This window comes from Polypterus senegalus, chromosome 15 (genome assembly GCF_016835505.1).
Source record: "Polypterus senegalus isolate Bchr_013 chromosome 15, ASM1683550v1, whole genome shotgun sequence".
In the NCBI taxonomy this organism is placed as follows: Eukaryota; Metazoa; Chordata; class Cladistia; order Polypteriformes; family Polypteridae; genus Polypterus; species Polypterus senegalus.
In genome coordinates this window covers 109,074,736-109,090,592 of record NC_053168.1, presented here as the reverse complement: position 1 = coordinate 109,090,592, position 15,857 = coordinate 109,074,736, and the positions used below count along the sequence as shown (strand labels likewise).

At 37.5% G+C, this 15,857-nt stretch overlaps 1 protein-coding gene across 1 annotated transcript in view; it reads left to right on the top strand.

Moving 5' to 3' along the window:
- zgc:110045 (uncharacterized protein LOC664755 homolog) overlaps positions 1-15,857 on the top strand; it is a 172,122-nt gene that overhangs the window by 126,512 nt on the left and 29,753 nt on the right. The window contains 1 exon segment of the mRNA XM_039736269.1: positions 3,600-3,743. Within this exon segment, the coding sequence (XP_039592203.1) occupies positions 3,600-3,743 (144 nt within the window).

Genomic DNA, 15,857 nt, shown 5'->3' with positions numbered 1-15,857 from the left:
GGATGTCAATATAATGATTGTGTTCCATTTGTTTTTCTTTATTTTTACTGATCTCATCTGTAACATCATGGATGTTACAATTTTGTGTGCTGTTTGTTATGATATTAAGACTTTTTTATGCCCGGCACAAGGAAAGTCAAATAGAATAATTGTAAATGACCAGGAGAGGAAACATTAAAACAAACCAGAAACTTGTAAACAAGAACCAGTCCTACTTTTCATCTAATCAAAAATCGTAAGCCAAGAATCATAAGGAGAGAGAAAGGGGGGTTGAGAGCATGCACTGATACAGCGCACTGCCGCACCCACTGCATGACAAACCAAATTAGGGTTTGAATGCAGCCATGCAGCAATTAACACTGCAGCACTTCACTGGTTCAAATGGAACAATATGAGGAGTTTTTTTTTTTTTTTTATATACAGTGGCTGGAGTGCCAATCCTGCCACAGCCACAAACCCCTACATTTTCCCTTGCATGTTGGGAGACCTGCTTGTATTGCTAATCATAAAAAACAGATGTTAAAGTCAGGATCCGTGAAAACTAAATGGCACTACTACACAGAATATATGTTTAGAATATCTGCAATCTCAGATGCTGAATAATTTAATGTGCCGATCTTTATAGCGGCACTCCAATGTCACATGTATAGTTTCTTGGATCACGATCTTTAGTAATTATAATTGAATCTTGATGACAGAAAAATAAAATGGTAACACCCCAGAAAAATGGTGAGAAACTTTCCAAAAAGTTTTAATAAATGAATATGACATTCAGATTCCAAATACATAATCAGAATATGAATCTGTGTCATAAAAAAATCAAACATGCAGAAGACAGTGTTCTGCTAGACACATGAATATCATTGTACCTGACTAATTAAGGTTGAAGCACATATTAAACATCTTCAAGCTTTGTTTAAAAATAAAGGAAACTGCTTAAGCATTCACTTTTGGAATGAACTGAAATTCTTTGGAAATTGTTAACACTCAAATACCGAGTTGCATTTTTGGTTTCAACTTTAGTTTGCTCCACGTACAAGTTTTCTGATCTCTTTTCCATGCCCTTAAATCCTTCACCCCTTGATTCTCTTGGCGATGTTGGTCTGTTATTAAGTAAGACTTAGATGATCACAATAGTACTCACCTAGTTTTAACCTGTTTAAAGGAATACTCCAACCAAAAATATTTTTAATATGTTATTTACCTCATAGGTTTTGTAGTGAAGGCTGAGAAAAATGTTTAATCTCATGTTTTCCTTAGAGAATGAGATTGAGTTTTTAAATTGAAGACAGGACTCTTGACCAATGAATGAGGGGAAAAATGGAGCTTAAAGTTAAAAGGTTAAATTGTGTTTCCTGTTTATGATGTGCATTGATTTTTCTGGAGGTATCTATTTAATAATATTTTAGTAAAGAATACTAGCATTTTGCAGGACTGGATAAATGAAGTGGATTATGTGACACAAGTCATGGATGTTTTTACGTATCTTTTGCCGTTATACATCACTGGCATGTATTATATCATAATTTTATCTTCATTCTCCATGAAAACATGAGCTTAAATTTTTCTTGGTCATCACTACAAAACACATGGAAGTAACATAAAAAATAAGTTATTTACGATACAGTAATCCTTTAAACTCACACTACTCCTATCTAAATTTTGTCCATTTCAGTTTCTAAATTTGCTTTGCTCAATTTGAGGGCTTTAAGATATTTCCCTTAAGGGGATGTCAGTCCATTTCTTGGAACACTGAACAATACAAAGACACAAACTTGCATGAGTCAGTGTAGCCCTGTGCAATATTGATATAATCACAGCCGAACACTGTGACTCAGAAAAATGTCAGTGTGTCTGCAAGGTCACCTTGCATTGAAATCAACAGAACAGAATGAAAAATAGATAAATTAGCTTTTGATTTTTATGATTTTCTTTTTGTTTGAAAATGCTGCCTATACAGGTAGGCCATACCCTTATAAGGTCTGAACTTTTGAGACATATCACTTTCGGTTCAAGATTGATCTGCTCTCACACTTTAAGATTGACACTCACATACAGATCCCATTCACATTATTATAACTCAGTGATGCCTACAATGCTTGTACTTCATATAGGGACTCACTATCTTTGGCATTAAAAATGTATGGGTGCCCAAGACACATGAAGGCTCATACAACCTTTGCTTATATACCAGCAATAACTCACTTGTACTGCACTTGTTTCTCCTACTGAGATGTGACCCCTCTGCCTTAAAAAAACACCTGCAGGGAAGAGGAAATGACCATCTCCTCCTGCGGCAGATAGCCTAATATTTATTTAATTACTTTAATCAGTCCAGACAAAGACAAAATGTAGAAATGTAAAAGCAATGTGGTCTTTATTAAAATATAATAATTACAATAGAACATAATATAAAATAAAATAGATGGCAAACTCTAGATATACATAGTCTTAGAAATCTTACTGAAAATCAGCAGTGTCTAAGGTGGATGTTGTCCTGGGTGGCTTTTTGAATCGACAATCAACATGATCCTACAATGTCCAGATAAAATTTTCTCTTTCTTTCTGACATGTCTCAGTCTCTGGCATCCTTTCCAACAGTATGCCATTGTTTTAGTCCCTTGGAAGAGGAATATTTATGTTAAAATCACACATTGGGTTCAGGGACATGTTACATTGCACACGCATGACTGGCAAACTGTCCTGGTGATGGATGGCTCTGCCCCAAATGTTTGATCCTGTACATATCTGTACAATCTTACTGTTTCCACTCTTTACCATTAAGTTATAAAATGTCTCTGACCATTTTAAACTAAATGCACCATAAACTCCTTAGATAAAAGAGATGTGTTCAAGTTATAAATTATTGGTACAATACAGAAAGATTTACAAAAGTCTTTGGGTTAAAAATTATTAGTCCACAACAGAAGATGTTCTCAATGTAAATTGCCTTTATATATTAGTTAAATTGCCTTAAGAGTCCCATAAATCCCTTTGTAAATTACTTCCTTTATAGTTCATCAAAGTTTGTTTGAGCAAAATAAATAACCTGTCTACAGTTTCAAAAGAATCATGATTTTATTCTCCAGGATAAGCCTTGACAACATTAAGAGCCATTTTGATACCTCACTGCTGACTTAATTCTTACAGTATACTGAGATATTAAGATTATTCACCACTTTACATGGATATACTTTATTAAGCAGCTTGGCAATGAGTGTGCTGCATTGAGATTTGGGTTAAGCATTTATTTATAATGGGCTTATCTGGCACTGTGTAATAAGGTGAAGGTGACATTAGCCTACAGCCTTCCATTTAGCATGGGCTGAAAATTGTCACTCCTAACTTCATATAACAAGTAATATAGTTAGGCCAAGGTATTTTTAAGTGATGGCCATAAACAACTGTACTCCAGCTGTAAAGAATAGTTATTCATGAAATAAAAAAAGATCTCCTCTCAACATGGCATAGTTTTGTCAGCAGCTGACCCACATGTCTTTTCATCCCTAAGTACTACATGTTAAATGCAAGTAAGAAATTGAGAAGTATAATGTAAATAACACTGACATTTTGTCTCACTCTTTTCTTCTTCTTCACAGTCTCCACCAAAAGGTGCTACCATTCCCTACCGCCCCAAACCAGCCTCAGCACCCATCATATTTGCAGGAGGCCAGGTCAGAGCAGACACCATCTTGGCATCAGCAGGAAACCATACAGTCTTGGCACAGCCACAGCCAGCACCTGTTAGTGAACTCTTTCTTCTTTCCAGTAAACTTCCTTTACTTGTTTTCTACCAAAAAAAAACCTTGGACAGGTACAGTATAGTATGATAAAATGTATTCTGTATTCGGAGAAACTGGTAAATTATTGGATTCAGTTGGAAACCATCTAAGGAAAATGTTCTCTTTCATCTCATTAACTTTAGGGTATAGAGCTCTTTATCATTGGAAACTGAGAGCAATTTTCTTTGCACAGCCAGTTGGTTAAGGAAAGCGTTTTCAGTTGTCTTATTCTCGGATAATCTCGGCCCAATATACATGAATCATAAGTGATGCGCTTTGGAATTATCTGTCTCCTAGGCCCTGGACTGCATTGATTGAAAATAGAAAACAAAGTGGAATGATCATTGTGCAGCAGTACAGACAGGCCTGTAATCAAGCAAGTTACACTGTAACGGAGATGGCAGCGCCCTTTCTGTCACAGCCCATCATCAGAGTGGAGTGAAACAGACATGCTTGTAGTATGGTGTATTTAACGCATCAAAAAGCTGCCAAATTAAAGTCAACCTTTGACAAGCATTTGGTTAAAGGAAAAAAGCATGGTTTGAAAAGATGTCCTCAGATTAGATACATTGGCATGGATTTATTTAACCTAACCTTATATAGGCTAAAAAGCAATTTAAAAATCTCAAATTGCCATGTGCCAGTTAAAATAACTCACTGAGGATTACACATTGTAGTCACTGGCGTGTGGATTGAAAAACCAGAATTCTTGAAATCTTACAGTGTGCCATCTAAGAACCTGTTCACCATGAATGGTGCTATACTAAGTTTTGTTTTTTGTTATCCACCACCAATTAAGTGTATTGTTACTACCAAACTAAATCAAATTGAATATGTCAATATGGGTCAGCATAGAAGTACAGTGGCTGGCACTACTGCATCACAGCTCTACAAGACTGGGTTCTAATAACATTTGTATGCTATCTGTATAGATGTGGCCCATTCTCCCCTTATCTGTGTGGGCTTCCTACCAGATTTCAAAAATTCATTTGCTAAGATAATTTGAGTCTATAATATGAATCCATATGTCTGTGTGCATGAATGTGATGTGATGGAGTAGCGCCCAGTTCAGAGGTTGGATCCTACCTGTATCTCTGTGCTTCTGCGCTTGCTGGATAGATGGTCAGGTCTGTACTTAACTGATTCTTACAACCAAAAACTTACCAATCACAATAAATGAGTATGAATGCTTCTACATTTGTTGGAAATGTTGTAATAACAGCACATTAAGACCATTTCTAAGGATCACACAGAGGGAGCATTAGTGCCTGAACTCCCACCCTGATTGCTTTACAATTCGTCTGAGCTAGCAGGGGGCCACATGAATGAACAAAAAACTGTTCTAGCTTTGTTGTCTTATGGAACAAATTTGTGCTTAATGTCTTTTTTTGTCATAGTACTGACGTCAGCCTATGTTTAGCCTTGTAATGAAAATGTGCTCCTATATTTGTACTCCGCTTCTTTGTGCAGTACTAGGTATGGACAAGTGCTTCTTATTCAATAACCTTTTAGTTGTTCTGTTTACAGTCTCATACGAGATTCATTTTCAGTAACGGCAAAAGGTAGAAGATGGACTACAAGCTTTGGAGTGGTTGCATTTTTAAAAGACCATTAAGAATATATTCAGCTTTTCATATTGCTCAGGAATGGACATAGTTACCATAACTGCTGGCAAACTTGATTTTGATTTTTGTGCAAGATTCAGAGAGAGTTCAGTTCTGGATTAAAATTTACATTTAACACTGGCTCACAACATTTATGATGCCAATGTGCCTCACTGTCTTTCCTTAACCTAATAAGTCTTGGAAAACAGCACACCTCAGGCCATTTTGTAAAAAAAAAATAACCTTAAAGATGAAGCATGACAACAGATACACAGTGAACAAAAGGTCTTACCATGGTTATACAATATCAATAACGATTCCCCTTGTAACTAAAGAGCATTCTCGTACCAACTTACCGTAATTGAAAGTCAGAGCCTGTCGCTATCAGAGGCTTGGGCAGAAGCAGTGCTGGACAAGGCCCAATTACACAAACTCCACAATGAGACAATAGAGATTGGGCAGCTGACCCAACAAGCACATCTTTGAGTAGAAGACTGGAGTACTTGAATAATAAGCGCTTTGAGCATGGGAGAGGTTCTACAGTATATTAACAAAATTTCATTATTATTATAGTCATTGGTCACACGTGGAAAATATGCAGTCCTGACTATGCAGCAATGCGGGAAACAGTGCAGTGTGTCTAAAATGGCAAATTTCAAGGAGAGGCTGGTGGAAGATGTGATCCTCCCCGTCTTAAGCAGATGTGAGAATAATGAACAAAGCGATGAATATGACAACTCAGGTCATCACAGCGCAAGAAAGACATGCAAATCATTTTGAAATGCATCCCTTCATCAAGTACACCATCCGCTGATGAAAATATCTAAATTGCCCCTCACTTTACCACTTTTGGTTAATGGGTCTTTCACTCCACCTTCTGTTTTTCATAAAACCAATAACAGCAAGCATTGACATTACCCGATCTGTGTTAGTTTCCTGCTACCATGAACATCTTTCACCGAATAATCCAATTCTACTCTGAATTCTTTAGGTACACTGACTAAACATTATCATCTACTGACTATGAGAATACCAATGTGCCAGTCAAACAGACCACCATAAGTATAAATGCATTTTGCCGGTTGACAGTATGTGAACTTTGAGTTGCGGTCTGCACACAAGCTTCACACAGTAAGTGTAAACAAGGCAGAGATGTTAATTGATATATGACCTTTCTTAATGTAGTCCATATATGTACACTTCAACACAACTTGCTGTGGGATGCAGAGATGATTCAGTACTGGATGCAGATGCAACAAAATCCCAAGAACAGGATATAACTACATAAACAAGCCAAAATTAGATCCTACTTCAATTATAGCTTAATGCCAGCTAAGGTTTTTAAAGATGTTTGACACGATAACTCTACGCTTCTACTATCAAAAAGTTTCAGATATTGCCTACATATATTTATTACTTTGCACTAAATATAGCATTATTTGTTGCTTTGTACCCTATATAATTCAAGCAGTGAAAGAATTTTTTACCTGCTGAACGGATGCCACCTTCAGGTCTCCTCCATCAGTGAGTCCCAGTATCCCTTGCTTGGTCTCAAAAAGTACTAACACTACTCCTTATACATCTCTATGTGGCTTTTTCTGGCACTCTGATTTTACATCCCAAAGTCATTTTAGAGTACTTTTTTGTTCCTAACTGGCTCAGTATGAATCAATACAGGTGTGCCCCATTCACCCCAATATCTCCCATCTTTCATTTGTAAAATGTATGCACCTGCATTGTGTCTTCAAATTTCCTTTAGAACAGCTTGAACTTGAAGATATCAAAAGTACAGAGAGGTTAACCCACATGTAGTGCCTGTCAAAAGTATTGACCCCTGTTGGATCACAGTGGATTTAATATGACTTTTTGACATTGATCAACAGAAAACAATCATTTTAAGGTAAAACTGAAAACAGATCTCTGAAAAGTGAACTAAATTACCAATATAAACACAAAATAATTGATTGTGTAAATCTTCATCCTTTTCAAGTCAGCATTTAGTAGATGGCACCTTTGGCAAGTCTGTGAGGACAGGTTTCTATCAGCGTACCACATCAGAACACTGCAGTTTCTCCCAATTCTTCTTCGCAAAATTCACGCTCAATTCTATGGGATTGTGAGTTTACAACCTTTAACTCTCAATTGGATTGAGATCTGGAATCTGACTCAGCTACTTATGGACGTTAACATTATTTTTAAGCCACTCCTGTGTACTGTAGCTTTGGACTTTGTCATGCTGGAAAGCAAACAGTTTCCCAAGGGACAAGCTTTTGCCTAGGATTTTGCTGAATTCATTTTACTCTCCACCCACATAAGTCTCTTTTATTTTAATTTTATCGAATTTATTAGAATCAAATAACATTCCATACAAGTAAATCGAGTTTTACAAAACTAGGTTTGAATCAAATCAAACTCTATCCCCGAGAAAGAGAGCTAGCCCAACAGAATAAAACTTTAATAGTAAATAAATAAATAGAATAAAAAAGGGAAGAAATTCTGCTTCCTCAATTTAAATGCTCATTCTAAAATGTTATTGATTAGATATATAACATTAGTTATTCACTGGCTTAAAATCGGTGAGTTAGGATTCTTCCAGTTGAGCAAGATAAGTCTATGTGCCAATAGTGAAGTAAAGGCAATCACAGTTTGTTTGTCTTTCCCCACTTTAATCCCATCTGGAAATCCACCAAACACAGCTGTTAGTGGATTAGGAGGGATTGTGAGACCGTAAGTCTTTCAACAGCCTGCTGTAGAGAAGCATCTCCATGCATCAATGCTGCCACCACCATGCCTCACGGTGGGGACGATTTGTTTATGATAACATGCAGTGTTTGGTGAAATTGAATCAGATGGCCAAACGGCTCAATGTTGATTTCAGACCACAGAACCTTCTTCAAGCTGACTTCAAAGTCTCCCATGTTCCTTCTGGCAAACTAGTCGAGATGTCATGTGCATTTTTTCTTTTTGCCACTCTCCCATAAAACTGCAACTGGCAAAGCACCTGGGCAACAGTTGTTGTCTGCACTGTCTCTCCAATCTGATCCACTATGGCTAAAACCTTCTTCAGGGTTGCCATAAGTCTCTTGGTGGCCTCAGTCACTATTCTTCCTGCATGATCACACGTTTTTTGCCTGTTTTAGGACTGGTTTCACTGGACTCCAAGGAGCATTCAGTGACTTGGGTGTTTTCTTGTCACCATCCATTCACTTGTGCTATTCAATCACCTTTTCACTGAGTTGCTTGGAGAGTTCTTTTGTCTTCATTGTATTGATTAGATACATACTGACTCACCACAAGTTGGACCTCCCAGATAAGGTGGATATATACTACATTTAAAAACCCAGACAAACAAAAAATTATGGGACCTCTAAAACCAGTTGGCTACACTAGTGTTGCTTTTGGTGTGCCATATTAAAACAGGTTGATACTTATTGCAATTTAACTTAGAAATATTTGGAATTTGACATTAGTTTTCTTTTGTTGATCAGAATCAAAAAAGCAAATTAAATCCACTATAATTCAATGTTGTACAACAATAAAATGTGAAAACTTCTAAACAGGCGAGTACTTTTTATAGGCACTGTATACTCATTGTGTCTTGTCGATTTTGCAATGTGTTGAATCTACTTCTTATTCCAACCCATCCAGACTTGTGACTTCATGGAGATCTTGTGACCATGAAAGTCATTATATGTAGCTAAATGTCTTGTTCGGGGCTTTCTTAGCAACTGTCATGGCACATTATCCTGCTGATGTGATGCAAGTGACTCATCTGCAATGTTTTTCATTCAGTGTTAGCCAAGAAACCCCAACCTCAAACACTATTGCACCTTCATGACCAGCGTGTGGTGTTGTAACCCAGCAAGATGGCTGCAAGGACTTGTGGCACTTTTACTTTGGGTCTTCTCATTAGCTCTCTGTCTGGGTTACGTATTATGTTATTATGTGTCTGATGCTCCAGTCATCTGCAATCTTGTAATAGAATACATGTGTAAAGATTTATGTTACTAGAACATCAAAACATGTATAAGTCCTTTCCCTTATTAATTAATTAACCAATCGTTTGTCTAATAAGTCAGTTTCAATACAAAAGATTCCTGTACTATAGTAATCTTGATTTTGAACCATTACAGTTCTCCATTTCTGACAGTTACCCTCCACACTGGTATATTTTGCATATTAGCATTTAAAATGTGAATGTGCAAGTGAGGGGAGATGACCAAGAAAAACAAGATGAGAAATAAGCTGACAGTGCAGGGCACACTCTCAATTCAAGCTGGCAGTGCCTCTTCAGCAAACTCCAGATAACATTTTCTTTGAGATAAGTGATCACATCTAGATATTTATTTATTACAAACTTTTACTGTACGTTATGGCAATACACTTCTCTCTGCATATGAATTACCAGTGACTCACTCTGAAATATTGCAGGGTGCTGATATTTTGACTGATTGCTGGGCTGGGTGACATGCGGAGGACCGCCTGCTGTAAAGATACACAGTACTGTACTTGCCCTTGCTCTCCAGAGATGTTCCTTGGCTGCCCTCTACTGAAGAAATTGGAAATCACGTGTACTGAAGCTCTGTTAATAATGCAAGGCACATACAGCATTGACAAGTGGAAAATATGTAATTCCCTTTGTGATAAAAGCACCTATAAACAGATTTCTATTTGTTCTGCTACTACTTAAGAGTCAATTTACTATTTTTTTATGATCTTGGCCATGTAGCTGGGTTTAAATTCACAAACTTTGACATGCAGAATGTTGCCGATTTTTTAGGGCGATTGCTATTTTTCTATTGCTTCAATGCTGAATTGAGAAGCTTGCTATAAACAGCAAATTCTAAGCAATTACACTCATCAACTTTGCTTGGTGGGTTATTTTAAACGTATTCTGCACTTGCTCATTGAGCAGTCTATGCATTGACAAATTATTGCATCTTTTGTAGGAACTGGTGAGATGGATTAGTTACAATAACTAATGTCTAATACAGGGGTGATGAACTCCAGGCATTGAGTGCTGCAGTGGCTGCAGGTTTTCATTCTTACCATCTTCTTAATTAGTGACCAGTTTTTGCTGCGGATTACTTTTATTTAACTTGACTCAGGCCCCATAGTTGTTTTGTTTCTTTTTCTTTAATTATCAGCCAAACAATAATGAGACACAAAACAAGCCACCACATGACCAGCTCCCCTGTGCCCATTACACAATATCTGAAATTAAAGAGAGGTGATGGTCTCGGTAAGGTTGATCTCTCAGGTCACCAAAACATTTTGACAGTGCTCTTAGAAAAAACAGAAAAACAACAGTTTTGGAAATGTGTGCTGTGGCAGAGTGAGAGCAGCAACAAGCCATGGAATTAAATAATGGGTTTAATTAACTGCAAGAATTGACTTCTCATTAAGAAAGTTATTGGAGTGAAATTGGCTGGAGCTTGAAGCCCAAGTTTAGCTGGTCATCTGTTGGCTCGTTTCACATCTCATTTCTGCTTGGCTGTCATTTAATGAAGAAAGGAATCAATTCAGAGGGCTGAACTCTTCTAACAGGGATATTAAAGTGATGGGGAGAAAGTTAGCTAGAAGTGAAAACTGGTCACTGATTTGGAAAAGGGTTAGAATGAAAACCTGTAGCCACTGCAGCACTCCAGGCCTGGAGTTCGATACCCCTGGTCTAGTAGGTTGTCTCAGTGTGCCAGCCATTATACACTGAATACCCAAGTGGGTAGTTTTTTGGAGACTCCAAATTCTGTCTTTAAGGACGGCCTCTTTGTTCCTATCTTAATTCAGTTTGCCTATCTCACCCATAACTTCAGAGAGACGCAGAATATAGCTTAACTGATACTCTTGAGATTCTGGGCGCTCTCTCTCACTGTTGAAAGCTCAGGACATTAATTTGTCTTGATTTGTCATTTTAGACCATGTACTTTAATTTCAATGAGATGCAAGTCTGCTGTTTGTGTATATTTTGTCTGCATATTTTTGTAGATGAGTCACCAGAATTGTATCATGTAGGCAATAAGTGGAATTCTTTGTGCTTAATAGACTTAGACAGAATGCTCCTTGAGTAAGTACTTTACAATTTCGCTGATATAAACTAATGCTGCATGTGTCTTTTTAGTGATGGTGCACTGTTATGCCAACATACACCTCAATCTTCTTTAAAAACGTTTTACATCATCTAACACCATGGAACTTCAGTTTCCTCCCAAACCCCCAAATGCATACTTGTCAGATCATTTGCTGGCCCAGTAAGCTACTAATAGGAAATGGATCATCCATTTGCACTTGGAACAGAATGAATCAAGGTGTAAACTCTAAACGTTTTCTGCAATACCAAATTGAGAGGCTGGCACTTTACAATTGCGAACTTTACTATGTAATTGGTGGAGGTCCTCTACACATCATTTCATGTCAACTGTTGGTTCATTCCTTGTACTCAAAGCTGTCAGGATAGACACCTGCTTCCCACATCTTTGAACTGGATTACACAGATTTGAGAATGTCTCAGGCCGCAGTAACATAAGTTCTTGCAGGACTGAGAATTTTTGTATCTGCGCTCACTGTTTACTGTTTAATGTCATGTCAAACATTCTTGCCGGAGGGGCATCTTCAGAACTTCTATATTGTTTTTTTTGGAAGGCATGGAACAAGTGGCTGAGAAGGGTCATAGACTTGTTTTTCATGCTGGGCTTTGTGTGCATCTGTTGTTTGATGTTTCCACCACAGCAAAATGCACTTTTTAGGTCTAGTATGGTTTATTCAAAGCTTCCATGATTGTTTCAAGGTTTACCATTTCTGTTATCTGGCTATCCTGCCTGCTACGCCACTGTAAAAGAACCAAATACATGTAAGAAGGGTTGGAACCCACTTTTATTGGCAGCTGACTTTCCACAATGAAACAAAAAGTAGTGGACCTGTCAGGGAGCAAACATCTTGCGCAGACATTTGTCAGGTTATGACTGACTACTTCTGGTGAGTCTTTGCTTTAAGTAGTCACCAAGAGGAAGAGGTGGGACTTCCAGAGAAGGGGCAGAAGTGACTTCAGCAGTCCTCCAGCCTGCAGTCATCAGATCTGGGAACATAAGAAAAAGGTGTGTGTATGACTGCGCCAACCCAGGGTTCTGGGTGGGATTACAGGTAGCATCAGATCCCTGAAGATGGTCCCTTAAACATGTGGGTATGAAAAATGATAACCAGAATGAAATTCATTGTGCATGCTAATATTTATTAAATTTTATTTCTGTGTAGACTTGTATCAAAGGCCTAATTTCAGAGGGGTTTTAGCAAAAACTGTACCACTTTTGTTCACAACCCTGTTATCTGTTAGAAAAGCAAAAAATGTTTTGGTATATAGACACACGAAAGAAATTTTGACATGATCTGCCTTTTCTAAATATATTGTAGTCATCAGCAAGAAAAATAATTAATAATAATTTGCCAAGTCATTTATTTTGGGCTATGCTTTTTACAGTGACACGGTGGCCAATGTTATGGCTCAGAAAGTTCAAACTATTTTCTTTATGTTTTCATTCTACCATCATTATATTTTGTTTTTGTCATGGGTGCTGCTGTGTTAGGTTTTCACTGCCATGATGCATTTATATTGTTGCAGGAATCTGAGTTCTGGAAGTCCCACTGAGTGACATCACTGACAACAGTTTGTAAGACAGCAAAAGATGTATATATGGGATATATTATATACATTTATATATTTTTTTAATTATATATTATAGGATGAAAGCCACTGCCTAAATCAAGTGGACAGTATGGTAAACTGATTATCATTACTGTGAATGTCAACACCACCAAAGAAATGATATTTGACTTTATGAGACAGAAATCTGTATGTTTACCCATTGTTGTTTTGAGGGAAGAAGTAGAAATAGTGACTGAGTATAAATACTTAGGAACTAACCTAGATAACAACCTTAACTGGAAAACAAATAAAAAAAGAAAAATATTCTCTAAATGCAATCAGCTCTGATTTCTTCTCCATAAACTATTTAAAATACACAAGGACCTCATGTTGTCTTTATCGCAGTATGATCCAACGTGTTATCACTTTCAGTTTCATTGCCTGGTTTAGTGGTCTGACAAAGCAAAATCTAAAAAAGCAGCACCACATTACTAATGGCGCTTTTCCACTGCATAGTACAGCACGACACGGTTCAGTTCAGCTCACTTTTGGGGGGTTTTCCACTGGGAACAGTACCTGGTACCTGGTGCTTTTTTTAGTACCACCTCAGCCGAGGTTCCAAGCGCACCGAACCGTTACCAAAACATGACGTGTAGACTCTGCTGGTCACTGATTGGCCGGAGAAAATCGTCATTACTGCGTCACTGAACTTGCGACACGAGACACAACAGACCCAGCGAAGGTTCGGATGCACCATTTTGTTTTAACCAAAAATGGCTGTTTCGTGGTCTATTGAGGAAGTACAGACGTTCCTCTCGTTGGTAGCCGAGGAGCGGATCCAGCGAGAGATGGATGGGGCGACGCGGAATGAAAACGTTTTTCAGGAGGTCTCTAAGCTCTTGGGCGCACACGGCTACCATATCCGTCGATATGCTCCATTGTTGTGTGTTTGTGGCGCGTTTACGATAATGTCACGGCGGTAGAGGCGGCGCAACTATAACGACATGTGAATAATCCCGCCCACTCTAAAGCGGTACTAAACTGCAGTTGAAACGCAAACCGAGCCAAACTGAGCTGAACCAAGGTGAGCTGTACTGAACCGTGCTGTGCCGTACTATGCAGTGGAAAAGCGCCATAAGCATGCAGCTAAAGTTACTGGGGCTGATGATGATTTGGCAAGTGTGCGTCAGAGGACAATGCTGAAGAAAATGGAAATTATCTCAACTGATGACAGACATCCATTACATGTAGAACTTCAGTAAATCGGGAAGGATAGTCGCTTTGAAAACCCACACAAATCGCTCCAGAAATTCCTTTCTTTCTAGTGCCATATGACTTTTTAATAAGGAAGAAAATGATAGAGGTTATGATATCATCCCTGCAACCATTTTCAGGTAAATATGTAAATATCAAAACTCCCTTAACATAACCTGTCTCATCTATGTTTGTTGTATTACTTTCTGTCTATTATTAGATACAACTAAGAAGGCAAATTCCATTTTTTTTGTGTAAATATAAATATAGAAATAAAAAAACCTTGAACATACACATATACACTATACATATATACATATGAAGACATGCGAACAGCACATTTAAATTAAGAAATTAGGTAATAGATAACATTTAACTTTATATTTTGTTCTGTGATAACTGTTTACATATAAGAAGTCTTATATTGAACCAGATATCTAGTCAAGACTTTTGATGATTAACTAGTTTGGGACCATTGAATGGCACTTAACAGCAGAGGGGTGCTACTGGAGTCAACCATTGTACTTTGCTTATTGGTGTAACTGAAATGTTATTATATGTAAATTAACCTACATATTGTAAGAGGAGCTGTCCTCCTAAGACTAACCAGTTATGCTATAGAGAACCGTGCTGTTCACATGGCATGGCTTCACTAGCCACCTCTAATAAAGGATTTGTAATGATGGTTCAAAACTCCTCTTTATTTTCTGTGTATTTTCCATAACACTGGCTTAGGGCTCAACCCTAATATGATATATCTAGGTGATGTCCCCATATTAATTTGTTATGATTTGTTCACTTTAACATTTTTCTCTTGAAATACATTTTTTGGAACAGAAATGTACATGGGAATATGACTAGCTTTTTCTCTTTAACCTCGGTGTCATTTCCTTGCATTATAATGTTTCCTGAATATGATTAATTTATCCATTCACAGTGCTGCAATGTTACTTTGGGTGCCGTCACGTTGTAATCCCCACTGCCGGGTCACTGCTTCCAGATGCCATGGAACACTGTTTCAGATATTGAGGTGCCTTGCAAAAGTGCAACTTTTTAAATTCGGTGCAAAGATTCATTATGTATCTATGATTTTGATAAGAAAATACTATCTAATGTAGCGCATATTCCCTTCTCAAATTTCTGATCTTACTTGATTTCTGATGAGTAATTAGGCTTTGGTGCAAAAAAGTTTAGTTTTTAAGGTTTTGAGTCGTTTCTGGTTTTTGAATACATTTCAAAATCTCCAGGTGCTCTTCCTGCCCTTGGGCAGAATAGTTTTATTGTTGTGTTTTTTGTTTTTTTTTCTTGTTCCCATTTATTTTTTCCATGATCACTGCCATATTGTCTTCCCTATATAAGATGGTGGCACACAGTGTTCAAGTGTTTGCATTGTAAAACTAATAACAGATTGAAATTTAAAGACTTGTTTAGGGAATCGTTTCATGCATTGGTTTTCATTTTTAGCACTTTTGAATGAAACTTTTTGCCATGTAATGATAGTTTTGTTTGCTTATTGTTTTGGCATCAGAAAATGAACTAAGCCTGGTAAACCATTATCCATTGCCTGGTCATTTTAGCAGT